This window comes from Scomber japonicus, chromosome 17, assembly GCF_027409825.1.
Source record: "Scomber japonicus isolate fScoJap1 chromosome 17, fScoJap1.pri, whole genome shotgun sequence".
Lineage (NCBI taxonomy): Eukaryota > Metazoa > Chordata > Actinopteri > Scombriformes > Scombridae > Scomber > Scomber japonicus.
The window spans coordinates 12,837,023-12,856,465 of NC_070594.1; the positions used below are offsets into that span (position 1 = coordinate 12,837,023).

At 41.5% G+C, this 19,443-nt stretch overlaps 1 protein-coding gene across 2 annotated transcripts in view; it reads right to left on the reverse strand.

The window, feature by feature from the left end:
• LOC128376772 (kelch-like protein 29) overlaps window positions 1-19,443 on the reverse strand; it is a 211,363-nt gene that overhangs the window by 128,492 nt on the left and 63,428 nt on the right. For both annotated transcript variants that reach the window (XM_053336620.1, XM_053336621.1), the window contains exon 3: window positions 1,546-1,857. In XM_053336620.1, the coding sequence (XP_053192595.1) occupies window positions 1,546-1,818 (273 nt within the window). In that variant the 5' untranslated portion in view covers window positions 1,819-1,857. The remainder of the gene's footprint in view (window positions 1-1,545; window positions 1,858-19,443) is intronic.

Below are 19,443 nucleotides of genomic sequence, written 5' to 3' on the forward strand. Positions count from 1 at the left end.
GCTCTGCATAATATCTGCTGTGTATACACACACACACACACACACACACACGTATTCCCACATATACTGTACCTTTAAACAAATGTGCACTCACGTACAAGGCAAGGCACCTAATTGCTCTGGCAGCCATTGAATGATGACAATGGCCACGGTGGGAGTTGGCAAGACTTTGTTGGGATGTATGTAATTATTCAGCTGCACAAAAGGAGGGGCCGACACGGTGCCAGAGCAGATTTAGTGTGTCTGTGGTCAGTGCATTCAGCAGGGTTTCTAATGATGTGCACTTACGGGCTAAATTACCAGAGCATTGTTTACCTCTGCTCTTAGTGTGCAGGCCCCACCGAGAGCAAGAGACCGACAAGGTGCCAGAGGCAGAAAAAAATATAGCCCAGATGAATCTGCAGAAGTTCAAATTAACCCAAATGATCTGATACTGAGGAGGAAAGGCTGAAATAAGATGAATAGTATCCATGGAAGCAGAGGCAGGGGAGAGGCTGAAATGTGTAGCTCTTTTTTGGTAAAGGCCCCTCTTTTCACGCGCTGCTGACAGCCAGCTAGCTAGCAAAACCCTGGACGAGGGGGCGGAAAACACAAACTGTATGGCATTTCCAATCAGAACTTTTCTGTGTATGGTCTAAACATAAACAAAAATATGTTAAAATATGATCGAGGAATGTCTGTCTAGTAACCACTTATATTTCCTTCACTTGGGGCCTCATTAAAATTCAACAACCTATTTTGAATTCATTTGTTATTATTTTCATAATTATTATTATTGTTATTATTTTGACTACATAGTGACTGTGCCGAATAATAATAATTAAATAGCATGGTTACTATATTGCCTGGTGATAATCTATGAGAGGTTAGAATAGGAGCAGTGTGCAGCCACAAGAGAAATATGTTGTTTTTTCTTTAATCTGAACTCTGTGTTAAATAATTATATGGTCCTTTTGTTTGCAATTTAAGAAAAGCACCAACTACAACTACTTCTGAAAGCAGTAGCACCCATCTGAGCGGCTGTCGGAGGTCATTTACATAATGACAGAAGGAAATTACCAAGGAGGTAAAGGCAGGACAAGCCTGCCATTTGGCAGAGAGAGAAAATGAAGATGGAAGGGAAATTGTTTGGCAAGAATGTGGCATTGGGCAGTCACAGTACAGAGAGAGCAGCAGAACTGGAGTGAGGGATAAGTGCAGGAGAAAGAGAGAGTGAGAGAGAGAGAGAGAGTAGATAGGCTGGAAGAGCTGAGAGTTGAACCATGAAGACAGGCATGCCAGGGAGTTGGACAGTGCAGAAACATTTGGAGAAAGTGTGAGAGCAGAACTGGAAGACAGTGAGAGAGATGGAAGTTGGAAAGCCTCAAAAGCATGGAGAAAGCAGGATTATGTCCAGCTGGGGAGTCATCACAGATTAAAAAGTTGTCACAGGGAGAAACAAAGACTAAAAAGAAACTTGACAGAGGAGGAGAAAAGAGCGACAGGTTTCTAAGACATGTCAGGGAGAAGCAGGTGTCCTGTCCTCCATTAGGATGAGGCTCTTACCTTGGCTGACGCCGGAGTGACCGATCCTGCTGTTGAGATGCCTCGCTTGACCGCTATGTCGCTGCTCGATGTTGTCACGGCAACTGTAACCGGGGTGGGGAGGAGGGAGGGGATGACGGGGAGGGGAAGGAGCCCCGGACGGTTGTTGCCATTGACAACTGTAGAGGCACAGCTATGATTGGCTCCTCCATTGTGGAGGCCAGAAGGACGGATGTCTCTCCGCTCCCAGGGTCCCCGGTAGTCCCTCTCAAAGCGGTGGTGGTGGCGTGACATCACTTCCTCTTCCTCTCAGAGGGAACAACGGGGGCAGGCCTGCAGGAAATGGACAGGAAGATGGAAACAGGTCAGATTTATAGATTTAATTTTTTATTAAATTATGTAAATGTAGCAAGAGACAGACAGGAAGGTTTCAAGGGTAGAAAAAGACTGGAGGACAAAGAGAAAAGCCAGACACCGAGTGAATTAAGGAGAGAACATGTTGACATGGAGGTGTAAACGCTCCCAGCATCTGCTCCCATTGCACCTGACTGACATGAACACACTGCGGCTCATTTGTTGCCTCTAATTCCTATTCTCCAGTCATTAACGAGGGCTGCGACAAGAGGGAGAGGAATGAGCACTGCTGAGCAGGTCTATAAAAAAACATCATTAGTGCCAACACTAGACGGAGCTACATTTATTTTTCAACGCATCTACGCTTCAATATAGGTTAAAACAATACAGCCGAGTGAGATGCAAACAGGTATATACTCAGACAAGTTGTCCTGAGGACAGCACAGCAGTATCATGACCTTGTGGTCAAAACTCATTCATCTGAATAGATAAATACCCCTCCAATTACAGCTCATCTCATACATCTAATGGCTGGTTAATTCAATCAGATTGCCCTTGAAGTGCATTTGAGGGTTCTCCCCTTTTCAAGCACAGCAGGCTGTGATAGGCTAAGAGGCGACAGTGAGCTGGAATTACATCAGTATGGGGCATGGCGCTATTGTGTAGAATGAGCGGCGTATCACTCTATATTATATCATAAATCAAAGCGGTGCAGGATCTGAGTAGAGAAATCCATCACTGAGGGGTTTGTCGCACATTGTACTCCTCCTCACCAAAGGCACGTTATGCTTCCCAAGCCCTTGATAACAGATGAAATAAATAAATAACAACCTCAAACCAGGTTCAGCGAGCCCCATGCAAAATCCCCTGGTCTGTAAGGAGAGAATGACAGCGGATGATAAGTCTTTATTCTGCACGCTGGGGTCTGTCACGCTGCTTCTTGCCTCACAGAGGAGCGAACGCCTTGAAATGCCAGCTTCTCTGTGTGTATCTCTGTGTGTGTGTGTGTGTGTGTGTGTGTGTGTGTGTGTGTGAGTGACTGCACAAAAACAGTATATACTACAAGTGAATAACGGTATAGGCACATAATGTTTCAGCAGGATGTAATGAGAACACACATGTTCAAAACTCTAATGTAGTATGTAAGAGAGTGAGCAGGCTGTTGGAAATAAACTACAACTGTAAAGCTTTGATGAAAGCGATACACCATGCAGCCTGTGGTGGGAGCACTGGCCCTACTGAATCTTTACCTGCTGTGACCATCCACTTATTTACCCGCTAAAACACTCACTTTCCTCTCTCTTCACTGCTCTCACTCTGTTCTGCTCTACTTTATTATTTTTCTTTGTGCAATTTATTCATAATATCCCCTTCATTTATTTCTCTCTCATACAAGTGCTTCTCTGTCCAAACATCCATGGTGAGCAACTAAAAAGCTTTGGGACAACGCTCCCACGCTCTCTTTCTCACTCTCTCTGCAATAACCTTTCTCCCTCTCTGCAGTAACCCCGTTTAATAACCTCAAATTTTCCAATAGAATAAGCTTGTATTATCTCTAAAAATATGTGAAACAGAGGGAGTAACAAGGTGCTAGTCCAGCGGAACAATGGCAGAGTTAGTGCCAGGTAATATTCTCTGTTATCTCCTGAGCTCCACACCTCAGCTGAGAAATAAGAGGGCAGCCAGAAAATTCATCCACATAAAAACAGGAAGAGAAACTTTTTTTTTTTTAAAAGAAAGGACATTATCTCCTCAAGAGTCAGAATTGGGGGCAAAACACATTTGCATTCACAATTCTACACAATGTTTTTTTCAATCCTTTTCATTTGTGAAGTGTGTACATGCCGCTACTGTGCATCTGAGTCTAGACAGTTGTGTATTTTACAGACTGTTTGGTCTCCCAGTAAACCATCAGAAACAAGGGTGCACTGGAGAATAAATCCACTTGATCATGTGGATTGAACTGAACCAAAGAGTGTTTTATGGAATAACATTCAATAAGAGGCACTATGCACGGGAACAGAGAATGAACAGTAAGTGAAGTGCATGATATTTAAACAAGAAACAAACATTTATCCCATAATGTCTGTCTGCTCCTCCAGGCTTTCCTCACATTTTTCCTTCAAAAGTGGAAAAAAAACTCTTATATGAAATGAATCAATTAGTAAAAGTCATGCAGGTATCTTATGAAAGGTTTTATACACACTTTCACTTTTTGTTCACACCAAAAATTCAATTACAGTACAGTAAGTATGCAATTGAATTTTCCCATTCATGACATATCCATCAAATTAAATACTATTTCAATTCAAGGCACTAAAACACATGATGCAAAAATAATATAAAAATACAATATGTCATTTACGGTATACATTTGTATTTGGTAATTTGTTTTCACATTTTGATATTCATACATTAGGTTTATTTGAATACTGTATTTACAGTTATATTGGCACTTATGTAGCCATTATTCTTTCTTTAAATGCTAGAATATAGTTTCATTGTTATTTATGAAAGATAGATAGAGCCATAATAAGGCTTTTAGAGTGTTTTTGTGAAATAGTTTAGTGCCATATGTTCCTTATTGGAATCGTGATAGCTTGTTGTATTCTGTAACAGGATCTAGCACTGCATTATATTGTATAACATTGTTAATGGATGTAGAACATTAAGCTTGTAATTTATTGATCTGAGGTGTGATCCAACACTTGAAACAAGAATCTCATTCAACCTTCCTCTTGCACGTGTAAGTAGAAGAAAGTTGGAAAGTTTTATTAAATAGAAGTCAAAACTAAACTGTTCACTTTTAAGCTTTTGCTTTAGATTTCTTAAAATGGCCACTACACAAAGTTTTATTAATGTAGTCCGGCTCTTAAATTTACAACACTATCCAAAATGACCTAATACACACAGATTTATTAAAAGAATAGCTAGCTGCTAAATGTCCTACTGTATTTCAGCATATACAGTTATGTTTATCACCTACATTCCCCCTTGATATCATATGTAAGTATGTTAAGTAGATGGATTCAATTGACAAATACTGTTGTTTTTTGAAGAGACCATCTCATATTATCATGCCTCAAATTCTATCACCCACTTACCCAAGTGGCATTTTCAGAATCTTGGCACTATATTTTAATATGTGCACAATCCTGTAAGTGAATTCCTGTCATCCTTGCTTTCACTATGCATGTCATTGTGTGCTGTGTAACTGGAGGCTGGCAATTGATCCCTGCAGAACGAGTGCCACCGAGACAAATCCCACTATATTTATGGTCCTTGGTGAACAGAAGGATTTAAGCTACTAATTACAGTCTTAAATTCTTTTCACAATGACGTTCCAGCTACTCCTTTAAAGTCTTTGTGTGTGCATGCATGTGTGTATGAGCTCACGTCACCTTGAGGTTCGCAGTGTGTGCTATGTGTTTTCTGAAAGTGAGTACAAGGAGTGCTCTCAGAGGCGCCTGTGGAAACACACCCAACACACCTGTGGACACTGCCAGACTAGATGAACACTTAAATACATCACATCTACAATGACACTTTGCTCTGTGCTACACAGCTCTAGGGAGAAGGTGCCAATAAAGGTTTGCCCATTTTCTTTCACATCCAATGAGCTTACTGTCAGCCCTGGACAAGACAACGGTCTTTCTGAGGAGCGATGATAGCCTTTGCTGCAAGGCTCGCATGTGAAGCCAAGCTTTTCAATTTTATAAGAAATTAATGACAGCGTTTTAGTCATACCCTAAAGCAATTAATGATACTCTTCAGCTCCTGCAATCCTGTCAGCATGTTAATAATCTTACCTGAAAGTATCAGAGTTTCCCACGCCAAGTACTATCTTCTAAACTCTGGCTGCTACTTAGAAATAACAGCTGATGACTAAGAATCTTTTGCAGGGAGATGAAAATCTAAACAAATAATTAAAAACACTAATCCTCTAGAAGCCCAAGTAGCAACAAAAAAGCTCTGGTTTCCAACAAAAACAGAGGAGCTGAAAATTCAAGTGAGAAATACCATGTCAGCAATCAAACCTAATGAGCTGACTGACTGGCTGACTGGCATCTCCATTGTGTTGTCAGTCACGTCATGAGTTAAAAGCAGTCAGCTGCAGAGGAGGCAGTGTGTTGGTCGCTGGGCTTTTAGACTCTTGTTTCAAAAAACGACTATTCTAGCACTGCTGATGCGTCAGAATGTAAATTGCAACCAGCATACAATGTTCCAAATGAATGTGCCACTGAGACAGAAAAGTGAGATTGTGTGGGAGTCTTTTTTTCGTAAAAGAAAGACTCAGTAATGGAGTAGAACAAGAGTAATAAGTTTGTGTTTCTATGTGGGCGTATGCCAATGTCTGTACATTTGCAAGGCCAACTGTAGCATGGAGATACTCTGCATGTTCCCGTGGTCATGCGTGAGCTCTACAGTAAGTCCTGATGGAGCATGTGGGGAGTCTTCGATAACTTTGGTTCTTTAGCTACGGCGGAGTGATTAGCCAAAATAAAAAGTTGCCTAGCAGGTGGGAACGTGAGACACACACCCTCGTGAACAGCATCTGTCACTCCGAGGCGGCACGCAGCATGTCGGGGTGTGTGTGACAGAGCTGCGTTAACAAAGCCATGTGGGAATACGCAGGGCGCCGCAGATAGACGTGAGGAAAGAAGGAGCATAACAGATGGACAGAACGTGGCAGCTACAGAGAGACAGTGAGACAGTGTGAGGGAATGAGCAAATGAGATATAACAGCAGTTAAGTGTAACAGCACTGTGTGTATGTGTATGTCTGTGTGTGTGTGTGTGTGTGTGTGTGTGTGTGTGTGTGTGTGTGTAGCCTGAAATAGAAAAATAGGTGTTAAGGATGGGATCAGGGTAGGGTAGGGTAGGGTAGGGTGGGGTAGGCTGTGTGTCATACTTCTGTTCTAGGGTGTAATGTTTGCTTTGCTTTGCTGGCACATTCTGCCCTGCGTTTAATATCCCCAGCTCTTCCAGTCGCTACAGATACTCCCCAAGAGAAAAGGCTCTCCAATCTCACACACACACGCACACACACACACACACACACACACACACACAAACAGCCACCTGCTACACTCACGAGTCTGCACTAATGATCAATTCGTCAATCAAAGAGTCTGGATGGTACAAATGAGGGCCAGGGACAGTAGGTATGCTATGACTTTTACAGGAACAAGAGATCGGTGTAAATGAGTGGCCCTGTGGGAGACAGACACACACACACACACACACATAATAACTGTCAGAAGCGAACACGCTGGTACACGTGCATGTATATACACCATTACGGTTGCACACCAGTAAATGTGCTAACAGTTCATCCAGGACAACAGAGGTATTCATCCTGATATTTAAATCATGGTAGTGACTGTTGGTACAGGAATAGCCCCGAGCAAGGCAAGCCACAGTCTCTGGCTTTTTAAATTCTCCTTCTCAGCTTGAGTCTTTACCATCCAAGACACACCAGATAATGAAGACAGCATCTCAATTTTTATGGTGCATCTATCAAATCTGTTTATACAAGAAAGCAAACATACACAAGCATCTGCCCAGTCAAAAAAACACAGGTCTCCTTAACTAACCAATGCCCTGGCAAACACACAGAACTATTTTAAATATGCAGACTACAGAATATGCAGAATACATCTTTTTTTTTTTTTACTTTGAGATTTTTAGTCATTTTTTAAAGGATTTTTTTTTTGTAAAGTATTGATTGATGAAGCAAACTGATCTGCCAGAAAAGAACCGGGGCTTCCTGGGTATTTTTAGCTTTCCTTCTTAAGGTCGTGATATAGGAGAAACCTAATTGATGCTCCAGAAGAAGGAAAAAAAAACCCACAAGAAAAACAGAGCGGAAGCCAGAAGAAAGAAGAAAGGCAAACACAGGAAAGGAAAAATAGTTTTGCATGTAGCTATCTCATGAGCTCAGACGCAGCTTGCACCTTGTATGTGTATGTGTGTATGTGAAGACAAGGCGCGGGGGTTGCAGAGAGGAAGAGAAAGGCCATCTTCAGGGATAAGAAGCAGGGATGAATGCAGCTACCTGCTGGCATGGAAACAAACAAGTCTATTGTTGGGATTGGTTCTTAGCATTAGTAGGTCCAATTAATCCCAGCAGTTTGAGGGGAATTAGTACTTTACTACAATTCGTACACCTCATTAGTGGTCTGAGTGGAATCCAGAGACAACAGGCAATCAGCAGCTTATCATAAAAAAACTTAAGATCTCTCAAAACTGAGCCTACAAGCTTACACGCCATTCACACCAAAAATAGCTTCTGTTTTAGCAGGTATATAAAGGCATACTATATAGGCTAGTTTTACTTAAATACCTACTGCTCCAGGACAACTGGGATGGATTTGACACACAAATAAACCTGAACCACAGGGTAATCACCAGCTATTCTGAGCAGATCTTGTTCTAATCTGAATCCAGCACCTCACATTTTCTTATCTCATCTGCCTATTAGGATTTCCACAGAGCTTTCAGAGGGGATGATAGTGAGAGATGGCACTTTGTACATTAATCTGACACCTTGATGGATGAAACACTGGTGGGTGACATGCACACACTGCCTCATTTTGCCAGAGACAGACACTTCCTGATCATCTTCTCTTTGATAAAGCATGCAAGCAAAGGCCAAATCATTCAAAGGGGATAAAAAGGGGATATGGTGTATTAGGTAGGGAAATAAAAAAGGAACTGAAGCTGAGGGTTATTTTTTCTTAAGATGAAGAAATATTGCATATACCTGCAACACTGACAGCAAATTTCCCCTTTAGTTGTGCATCAGCACAATTCTTTTAGCGCAGCATTATTACTGTAAGTAAAACTTTCTACCAATCTGAGAAAACAGGCAGCTGTATGTGCGCATGTACTGCATGTGTGTTTTTGCGGGGGATACAACATGATGCAAGGGTTTCCAAGCTGCTTGTTTACAGTCGTTTGAACACACAGGCGCTGTTATTACTTTTGCATGATGAAAACAGCAGGGTCGACAGTCATTTTCCTATCCAAAAATGTCAGTGCTTACTGGCACCCATGCAGACAAGAGTGACCACGGTGTTATGAAATATTGCAATGATCGAGTTAGTAACACCCTGCCAGTGCTTGATTGTCAGTACACCAGGCATGTGATTAGCCCGAGGAACAGAGACGCACTGCTACCTCCACCACTGCACACCGCACACTGCTGCTCAGTTAATTAAAACACTGACTTTCAACAAAACGCCACATTATCACAACGGCAAGACACGAAGCTGGAGAAAAACCCTGGGGCTAGCATGCACACTTTCCTATCCAGCCTTTCTGAATTCTTTTTCTACTGGGAGTGGGAGCGGCAGTTTTCCAGACGCCAATCACACAGTGTGTTTATGCGTGTGTGTATACACGCATGTGTGTATTCTCTGTGGCCCGTGGCAGCTGTCGCCTTTTCTCTCCTCGCTGCATCCTTTTGCAAATTTCTCTGTTCTCTAAATAAAAACCAACAACGGCATCAAAACAAACAGCTCTCATTGCCGATGCCACACACACACAGACAGCAACACAACCATGCCTATACTATATACTATACACACATAAACACTCAGGGCAGTTGAAAAAAAACCAACAGCAACATCAACAAAAAAACTTTCTATGCAATGTTGCATTATTGCAACTATTGTGATATGTGTGTGTTAATACAACAACACACATTCATATGTGTGTAGTTTAGCTAGCTATGGTAGCAGGACACCAGTACAAGTGCAAGAATAGTGACTTAATTATCTAAATGGCTGCTGCGGAGATTACTGAGGGCAGTGGGCATCCATCTCTTTCAACACCGCCAGCTTAGAGTGCACGGCCAAGCTGGAAGAGAGATCAAGAGATATAGACATCAATAAGAGAGACGTAGCGGTATTCAGAGAGTGAAAAAGAGACTGAGAGAATTAGACGAGAGCAAAAGACAGGAGACAATGTGGAAGAGAACAAGCAGAGTGGATACAGTGACAGTGATTTACAATAGATGTTTGCAAGCAGACTGGCCTTCACTACAAAATGCTGCCATGGCATGTGTTAGCAGCAGCCACAGCAACAGAGAGTTTTGCCGGAAGCCAGGATCATGACATCACCTCCCCGACGCCCTGCGCATTTCGATTTTACTTTTTCCCGTCATTACCATAGAGATGCTCCGGGGTTGGATTGTATCTTGACCCCCTGTGAAGCGACAAAGGCTCTACATTTAGATCTATCCCTCCCTTACATGAGTGCGAATTATTGACTTTTTCTCAGCCAAGCGGTCCCGCGGTCATCCTTAGACCGGAGGGCGTCAGGTTTGATCCCTTCGTGTGCACACTGGGATCCAAGAGCCCTTGAGCAAGAAGTTTAACCCCTACTGGCTCTGGAGACCCCAGTCCTGTTGGTTGAACCTGAACCCTGTCCACAGCAGCAAGAAGAGAATATATCCATTTTGAGGCTGACTACAGTGTGCTGAATGAAAATAAAAAATGATGTAGATGTGTATCTCCTGTGCCTGATCATGCTCTGTGCATGCGAACTCACTGTGCCCACAAACACAGCAATGATTGAGACAGGCAGATGACGGCAGGACCTTGCCTACCTCGGATCACGGTGACAACCAATGAACAATTCTTTTAGCGTGTGCATCCATAAATATGTGAGTCAAATATTCTTTCATGCTGTTAGTGTTTATATTTAACCACAAGTGCATTTTGCAGAGTCAGTTGCTTTTGGATGTATAATGAGAATTGGATACAGCGTCTGAGGTGGGGTGTCGCTCATTCCTATGAAAAAAGCCACTTTCCACTGTAAAGAAATACTCAGACGAAAACATATTGCACATGCTCTATGGGCCCAATGAGTCCATGGAGCAAACTCAATAGACTTCCATCAGCTAAAACCACTAACTTCCAGTTTAGCCCTTCTTGGCTAACTTAAATGGGGATAAAACAATTCAAATTTGCAGGTCTTCCAGACTTTTGAAATGTGATAAAACCAAATGGATCAAATTATTACAGTGAAACGAGTCATTATCGCAGGGGTTAAGACGCTCAAAAAATGTATCTGCTGATTTACAGATGTCTCTTTCACAATGTAAAAGTCTTTTGTGGCCCGAAGTATATTGTAATTACATGGTTTGGCCACTATGTCAAATTGGCCTCAATGCCTGGCACTGTTCCTGGGGACTTTGTTTGGAAGACATGATTCATAATTCCACCAACTTGTACCAGTCTGTTAGAGTAGTGTTATTGGTGTTATTATGGATCCCACTGCTTTTGGTGGCAAGAGACATCCTACTCTGCCTGTGATTGGTTTATGTCTGATATTTTTACCCTAACCCTAACCAGTTCCTAACTTTCAGTGAGCCAGATCATTTGGCTTACTGTAGCTCAGCACAAATGGCTCTTAATTAATTACTACTTCTGGCTTTTATAATTCAGCCAAATTTTAAAAAATATTCGCCTGTGACTAGTATGTGTGCAGGTATATGATCATGTAAGTTATTCAGTGTAATTATACTAGATTTAATCATTTCCAGATTACCATTATTATACATTATGTTTAGTATGAAAATGTATAAAAATATTCATGTAAAATACCATACCATTCCAATTTTGAGTTTATTGGCAGCAGATATCTGATCCGACCTGTAGCAGCCTACTTTAAATTTTGCATGTGTGCTTAGATTTTGGGGGGGGGGGCAGCTATTGGATGGGAGCAGGCTCCTATTGTACACGTAAAGGAGCCAGTTCATGGAGCCAACTCAGTCGCGACCGACACATCACTATCTCACATAGATGCATACTTTGAGAAGAAGCATTCATGTGAAGCTCCATCCAATACTGTACCACTAAAAGGTGATTTAGAAACGAACAAAATTCTACCTCTAGAACCCATTCTTGTGCTGAAATTGTTTAATGCCTTTATTAAATGTTCTTGTTAAATCAATGTTTTAGAGGAAATGAGTATGAATGAGCAGCTTATACAGCCAACTTTTCCCCTTGTTAAAAATGTAAGCTGTGGTTCCTGACAGAAGGGACTGTGGTGAGGAAAGAATGCTGATGACTGGAAAGCTCACTGGTTTAAATCCCGAGACTGTCTGGGGAAACAGAGAGTGAGCAAATAACACTCTGCTTTCAACAACTACTACAAATGCACCACTGAACAAGATATAAGTACTGTACTGCAACTTCTCCAAGTCATACTAAATTGTCTCTCTTAGCTTTACCCCATCCAAATTCAAGGGCATCTAGAGATTTAGTATTTTGCTCTTGTATGAATCTTTGTCGGTATGCAAACTGGAATCCAGGTTATCTGGATGAGGCCCAAACACTGCCTGGATTTCCCCGAGTGTCACCTTTTATTAACAATCTGAATGTACTGTTCACAAAGGTGTAACTTTGGTTTAGAAGTAGTGTGGACACAATAATACATGAGTTTACCTGGACAAAGTATCGAACAATGCTAATGGGAAAGCTGGACCCATATTGAAATTGTATTATTAGTGTAGGCCCTTTTTCTCTTATTCAGAGGCTGTAGTGTGTGAATCTATAATGCCAAGGTAAACTAGCAGTGAGAGAGAGACTCTGCTTTTCATAAACTGTTCGCAGATACTTGCTGCAGTTTAAAGTGAACTAATTTTCAAATGTATACAGGTAAATAGAAAAATCTTGCTGTTTTACAATCATGATATTTAGTTTGTCAAAACGCTCCCCCGTCCTTTGGAAATATGTGACGGGCTGATGACTATTTTACTGCCAGCCAGCATTAGTAAGAGTAACGTTACCTAGCAAGAGTGTATCGATGTTGGCTCAGTCAAGCCTAAGATCAACAGACAGGGGAGGGGAGGGGGGACTTGGAAGAGGGACTAGGAGTTTGAGCAGGCGCTGTTTCCATACGGTTCTAGTATGTGTGTCTCTCCTGTTTTTTTCAAACGCAACGTTAGTTTTCGGGCTATTAAACTGTGGACTGTGAAGGAGTTCTATACTGCCTTCTGAAAAAGAGCAGGGGACATGTCAACTGTATCCCCCCCACCCGCTCCCACCCCTCCATAAATTACACCCCTAGCTGTTTAGCTCCCTGGTGAAAACATATTGAACTCTGAGGGGGAAGAAAAGCAAACATGAAGTCAAGACTCCATCTGAAACGCAACCCTGACTGAAATAAATGGCTGATAATGGATGGACAGGCTGACACTTGTAGAGTGCAATTTCAAAGGCAATAAGGTTGATTTATCATGCATTTCATTATACACCAGTTCATTTTTTTCTCTAATTTCATTGTTAATGAGTTCTTAAATTTTTCCCCTGAGTGATGGCAACTAAGAGGACATAACTCACTGCACTCTTGAAACAGTTGACATAGTAAAGATGCTGGAGAATTGTTCCGACATGGTTTTTAAATTAGTGACTTGTTTTGTATACTCGGATGAACGAGGCCTTTTATAGATTTAAGTCAAAATGGAACACTACAAGGAAATATGTAATAAAATCAAAGACCAATGTTTCTTTCTTAGAATTGATTACAATAAAAGCTAAAGTAAAACAGAGCTCAGACTGCCAACTCAGTCAGCTCCAATATTTTCTGTCACGGTCAATGACAGAGCCTTGAGTCAGTCGGTCTTCACTGCCAAACACACAAAGTTTGCAAGTACGATCACTTAACACAACACTATCCCTAACCCAGGTGAGCGCACACAAACGTGCCCACAGGACAGTGCTCTTTCCCTGATTAAGCCAGGCCATCTGCTTGAGTCCCCTGTCACCGCTGACGGCTGCTGTCTGTCCAGGCTGGCCCCTGGCAAGCCAGAAATCCCCCCGCGTGATCCAACGGCATATTAATCTCCTCAAATCTCAACCTTTTCAAAAGGGCAGACGCCACGGTAACCTCAGTGCACTTGTTCAGGGCAACATCATCTCACTCTCTCAAATACACCATTCTGTCACTTCTACCTTAGATGACATGAAAAGTGAAGGAGAGGCGAGTATATTTTCTTTTTCCCTTGTATCCTTCTCTTTCTCTCCACTTATCTCATGTCCCTGGGTGCTTTCTCTAAAAGCCATTCTCTGTCTCTGTCCGTCGTTTCATATCTGTATGAACACAGTGGCCTTTCAGAGCGCACAGTGAGTGGCGCCGCAGCCCGGTCTGGCCCAAAGGAGCAGTTGGAGTGGTATAGATTAATGGCCCAGGAGACAGCCTAGGCAAGTGGAATGAACAAATAGAGAGACCACTGAAATGACTGAAAAGAAAAAAGAGAGGGGGAGGTGGGGGGAGGAGAGGTAATGATAAGGAGAATGAGGCGTACACTAAATTGTAGAGAGATACTGACTGGGAGATGTGTTTTGTCACAGTGTAGTTACATACCTGTCACACACTGACAGAGTGAATTAAATCTGAATGGGTCAATGTGCGTCATCCAACATGGATTTGTGACCCCACTCCCTCCCAACCTGAGTTGGATGAAGGTTGGACACTGCCTGGATTTAGTAAACATTTCCATTTAGGAATGGAAATTTAATTTTGTGCTGCTCAGATTTAAATGACATTTATGACCGTTTACATTCTACTATTCCAGAAAAAGTGACTTAAAGACAGAAAGAAAGAGGGAGAACCAGTGGGTATCAACTTTATTTACTACTTATTTGGTATAATTATGTGTAATTTTAAGTAATTCTACAAATCAACAGTGTTTGTTTGTGGAGCTACAGTTGCAGGCTGAATGGTGACAATGTGTGATAGCAGATTTAGTAAACATTTCCATTTAGGAATGGAAATTTATTTTAGAGCTACTGAGTTTTAAACAACATTTATGACCATTTATATTCTTCTATTCTAGAAAAGTGAGAGAAAGAAAGAAAGAAAGAAAGAAAGAAAGAAAGAAAGAAAGAAAGAAAGAAAGAAATAGAAAGAAAGAAAGAAATAGAAAGAGAGATTGACTTTATAATAATAATTATTGAATTAATAATTATGTGTAATTGTGAGTAATCCTATAAATTAATGGGGCTGTCATAATGTGAACACAGTCAGAGACAGACAGTGTGGGTTTTTTAACAGTTAATTATAGGACAGAGATGACAGAAATTAATAATCTCAGTATTGGTGAAGCCGTTTATATGACGTCATCAATCTGACACCATTTCAGTTTGAATTCTACTGTGTTTCATATTGTAAATGGTGACATCATATTGTATGTGATGTGACAGCACCATGATGCATTTGAAATAAACATGAGACACTTTTGCTAAAAGCAAAGTTGGAAGGAGGCAGTGGTGAACAGGATTGAGGAGCTCCAGTAAACTGATGTCTCCCACATAATAACAATGGAGTTATAATATACCAGTCTAATGTGGGTGGCTATTTTGTAGCAGCCTGGTGTGATTTGCATGTGATTTTATCAAGGTAAAAACAGTAGACGGTCATGTGTAATAGCACTGCACTGTGCCAGAAACACACAGAAAAGCAGAATACATTTTCAGCACAACGTCAAAGACTCAACGTCCACCAAAATACGAAAAACTCTCTTTGTACTGCCACATATGGATGAACCTCCCACCTTATTTCACCTTTCCACCCACCTGTGCACTGTGTGTGTTGTGCTCAGCGTGACGTGCTCGGGCAAAGTGAATTACAAGGCCAGGAAAATATGGAACTGTCATTGCACTGCTTGTGCTGGTCTTTGGACGGCCACAAAAATAAGGCCCTAAGAGTCTACAGCCCTGCCTGCAGCTATGTTCTGCTGTACATAGTCACAGACCAACTCACATATTGACAGGCTGACATTGCCCTCCCTACACTCACACCAATGCATATGGGTCCAAAATCTCATGTGTGAGTATTCTCTGCTTTTCTCAGTTTTATATCACTGCATGGTGAATATAATTAATATTTGCACTTTTGGCGAAACAAGCAATTTGAAGATGTCACCTTGGGCTCTGGGAACTTGTGATGGATATGCTTTAAGACTTGGACATTTTATAAAGGATATGATTGTTAGCTCAATCAAATGACCGACAAGTTAATAGATAATAAAAATAATCATTAGCTGCAGTCCTAATTACAAGTTTAATATTCATCATACATGGCTCTAATTTCTGAATTCTCCTTGGGTGTATTGAAAAATGATGTGTAGTAAGACTACTAAACAATTTGAAATCTGCCACAAACCTGAAGTGGCTGCAATGTTTGCTGTGATTCATTGAATGAATGAATGAATGAATTGTGCTGCAGCTACAGTAGATAGAATTACAGCGGGAAATTCTTTTTCATTCTTTGCCCTCTCTTTGTCTCTTTTATTTTCACTCTCCTGTTACCTCCCACCCACCCTCCCTTCCTTACCCGTGCCTCAGCTGTGCTCTCACACACAATCAGCCACATGAGTCCAGGGCCAACATAGATGAGAGAGAGAGCGAAAGACGGGGGAGCAAGGGAGGTTGTTGGGCAACATCAGAGATAGCGGAAGTGAAGTGAGAGATAAAAGGAGAAGAGAAAAGGGAAAAGAAGAAGAGACTAGAGGAGGAAAGGCAGTGACAGAGAGGTAAAATGAGAAAGCCCAGTGAGATAGAGAAAAGGTGGAACACACACACACACGTTCTTTAATCAATACGGTGGGAATGTGGCCCCATGGTAAATCACTTTCCTGGCAATAACAGAGAGCAGCCACTATCCCTCTTTTTAATATGTTGCCAGAGTGTCAGTGGGTGATACACAGCAATATATAGCATGGAGGAACGGAGCGAGAGGAGACGGAAAGTGGGGGAGTCACGGGTGTGTTGGGGGAGGTTGTGATGTATAGGCCTGGACAGTTGGTCTGCACTCAGATAAAAGAGGGGAATCATGATTAGGTTGTGTAAAATGTCCATGCCGAAACACACTCACACACCCACACACACATACACACAAAGAGAAAAGCTGGTTGGTTGGAGACCCCGTCCTCTCTTTCTCCCCCAACCCCCTTATTGTGTGTCCATTCTCATAAGCTCTCAATGCATCAAAACCTGCCCTCCACACAACAAGGATCCACTATAATATGAGAAGGGCAAAAAAAATCATCACAGGGGTAAAAACTATCACTCTCCTCTTCTGGTCACATCGATTAACGAGATATTGAAGGCCAGGCAACTTTTCCACCTTGGCCTCAAGAACCTGTCTGCCTGTCATCGTCCAGAGAGCCACCAGATTACACAATGCCCTGGCAAGTTGACCTTCACTTAACTATCTGACCGCAGGGTGCATCATCCACCATGTCTTTTATTGACTTGATTCCATCTCACTCAATCTCATCTTCGCCCGCTGTGTTTGAAACCGCTCAGCAAATGTTGTTACCGTAAACGAGAGCGGCTTCTCAATTGACTTGGGTCCCCTTTAAAGTGGTGCTAAATAAGTAATGGGGCGTCTCATCTGCTTTGGCTAGCCAGTAGCTGGATGGGTTACAGTAAAGGGAGATTAATGGATGGGAAAATGGAGATAAATGTATGAGCTAAATGCAAGCACCGAGCATGTGACGAGACCCAGTGACATATAACGTCAATGCACAGCTGGACAACTGTCAAAGTGTATGTCCCTATAAGGTGAGTTACAACATACAGGTAAGCCAATGTTTTCGCTGATGGTCATGGATTTATTTTACCGCTTAACCGAAGTCATGGTATCAGTACGATCTAAACCTGAATAATTTTTGTAGAAGTAACAATGGGATGAGTAATGAGTGTCTGGATAAAAAAGTTTTTCAGGAACAAAATGGCCTGTTAGATAACTGAATAGTGACCTGGATTTGACCTAGCTGCAGTTTCATAGTCAGAACACACTAATGAGAGACATTGGATATGTTACTGACCCTATCACCAAAATATAGAAAGAATAATAAGATTTATATAAACACAGTATATAATAGTATGAGAGTATGGGGACATAGAGAATATGTTATCTGAATTATATGAATTTATAACTGGACTGTCATGATTTGTGTCTTTGTGAATGCAATCTTAAAAACCAAAAGTCACTTGGGTAGGCAGAGGCAACACTTCAGACAGGGTTCATTGCAATTAATGACAGGCTGACTCAATCTGGCAGCTAAGACCAGCACCACCACTAAAACATAAGCAAAATAAAAAAGCAGTACAGCTGAACAATGACAGATGAGGAAATACACAAGTCCTCAGAGATAGAAATATCAACATATATTGTGCTTCAACCACAGAGAGCTGCTCTATTAAGGTTGTTGAATGAAGATGAAAAACTGAGATTCCTTAGTTAATACAAAAATAATATTGGTTATTTGATTTTCTCCATACTGTTTTTGTTGTCGTGGGACATGTGATCCACCCCCTCAATGTACCTTTGGCTCTGTTTCAGTAACTCTACCTATTCTGGCTATGCAAGGACAGGTTTTCTTTTTCAAGAGTGTGTAGTCAGACGTGGAATCACTGGACACATCTGACAACAATCTCATATTGTTCAATCATTCATGCATGCAATTCAGTCTATTTTTTTTATTTGTATAGCGCAATGTAACAAATTTCTCTCAGGGGACTTTATAACCTGTAAAGTAACAGAACCTTATCCATTCTGAGACCCTGGGAAAAATGGAGGATATCTGAGGAAGAGTAAAAGGGGAGGGATGGCTCTCTCAGGATGGACAAACATGCAATAGATGTGTTTACAGAACAGATCAAGAAAGCAAAAACGCAAAAATACAACATGGACCAATATGATGACAAAATTATCAGATGGATTGATAACTGAAAAATCTAGATTGCAAATACTTCTGACTTTCACATAACATTTACCATTTAAATTTTATTTTTGTGTTTCAAATAAAAGAATAACAGCGCTTGCTTTAATTCAAAACACTGGTGTGGTTTGAGATGTCTCCACTCTGGGTGGTAGATACTACTGTATGTAATTAATGTAAATGCTGGAAGCTGGATTCTGCACATGAATATAGTTGTCCCCTTTTTCTGACAGACTGAGGCTCCTCTCATCTCTGCTTTGTTCCTACAGTCTTGCGTCTTCCCTGTCAGTGCTGTTGACAGGCCAAACCACACACAGCACAAACCCCGCTACAATCAATTCACTCAATTTAATCTTAATTAGCTGACCACAAAGAGCTGCACATTACTACTGATGCAGATGAGGTGTCTTGCTCTGCCTCGATCTAGCTGTCGCTTTAAAGACATTTTCTATATTGCTCAAATTTCACACATCACATTTTAATGACATGTGGGTCTAATGACCTGTGTTAAGTCCTAGGCTGTGACAAACCCATGACACAGGACCAAGACTAACCAGTTTGCATCCATTTCATCAACATCAAATGAGAGACGACTTATCTCATGATTGGCATCAAAGGAATTGCCATGGACAGCACAGGATCTGTCAATGCTTCCTCATAAGCAGGCTTTTTAACCAGCCGCTTGTCATTTCCAATGCAAAATATGAACAGTTCGAACCAGGCATCTTATTCTGCTGGTGAAATATGAGCTATGGTATAGTTCTGGTATAATCCACAATGCCCCTGGGTCCTGCATAAAGAAATGTGTTTAAATCAGATGGG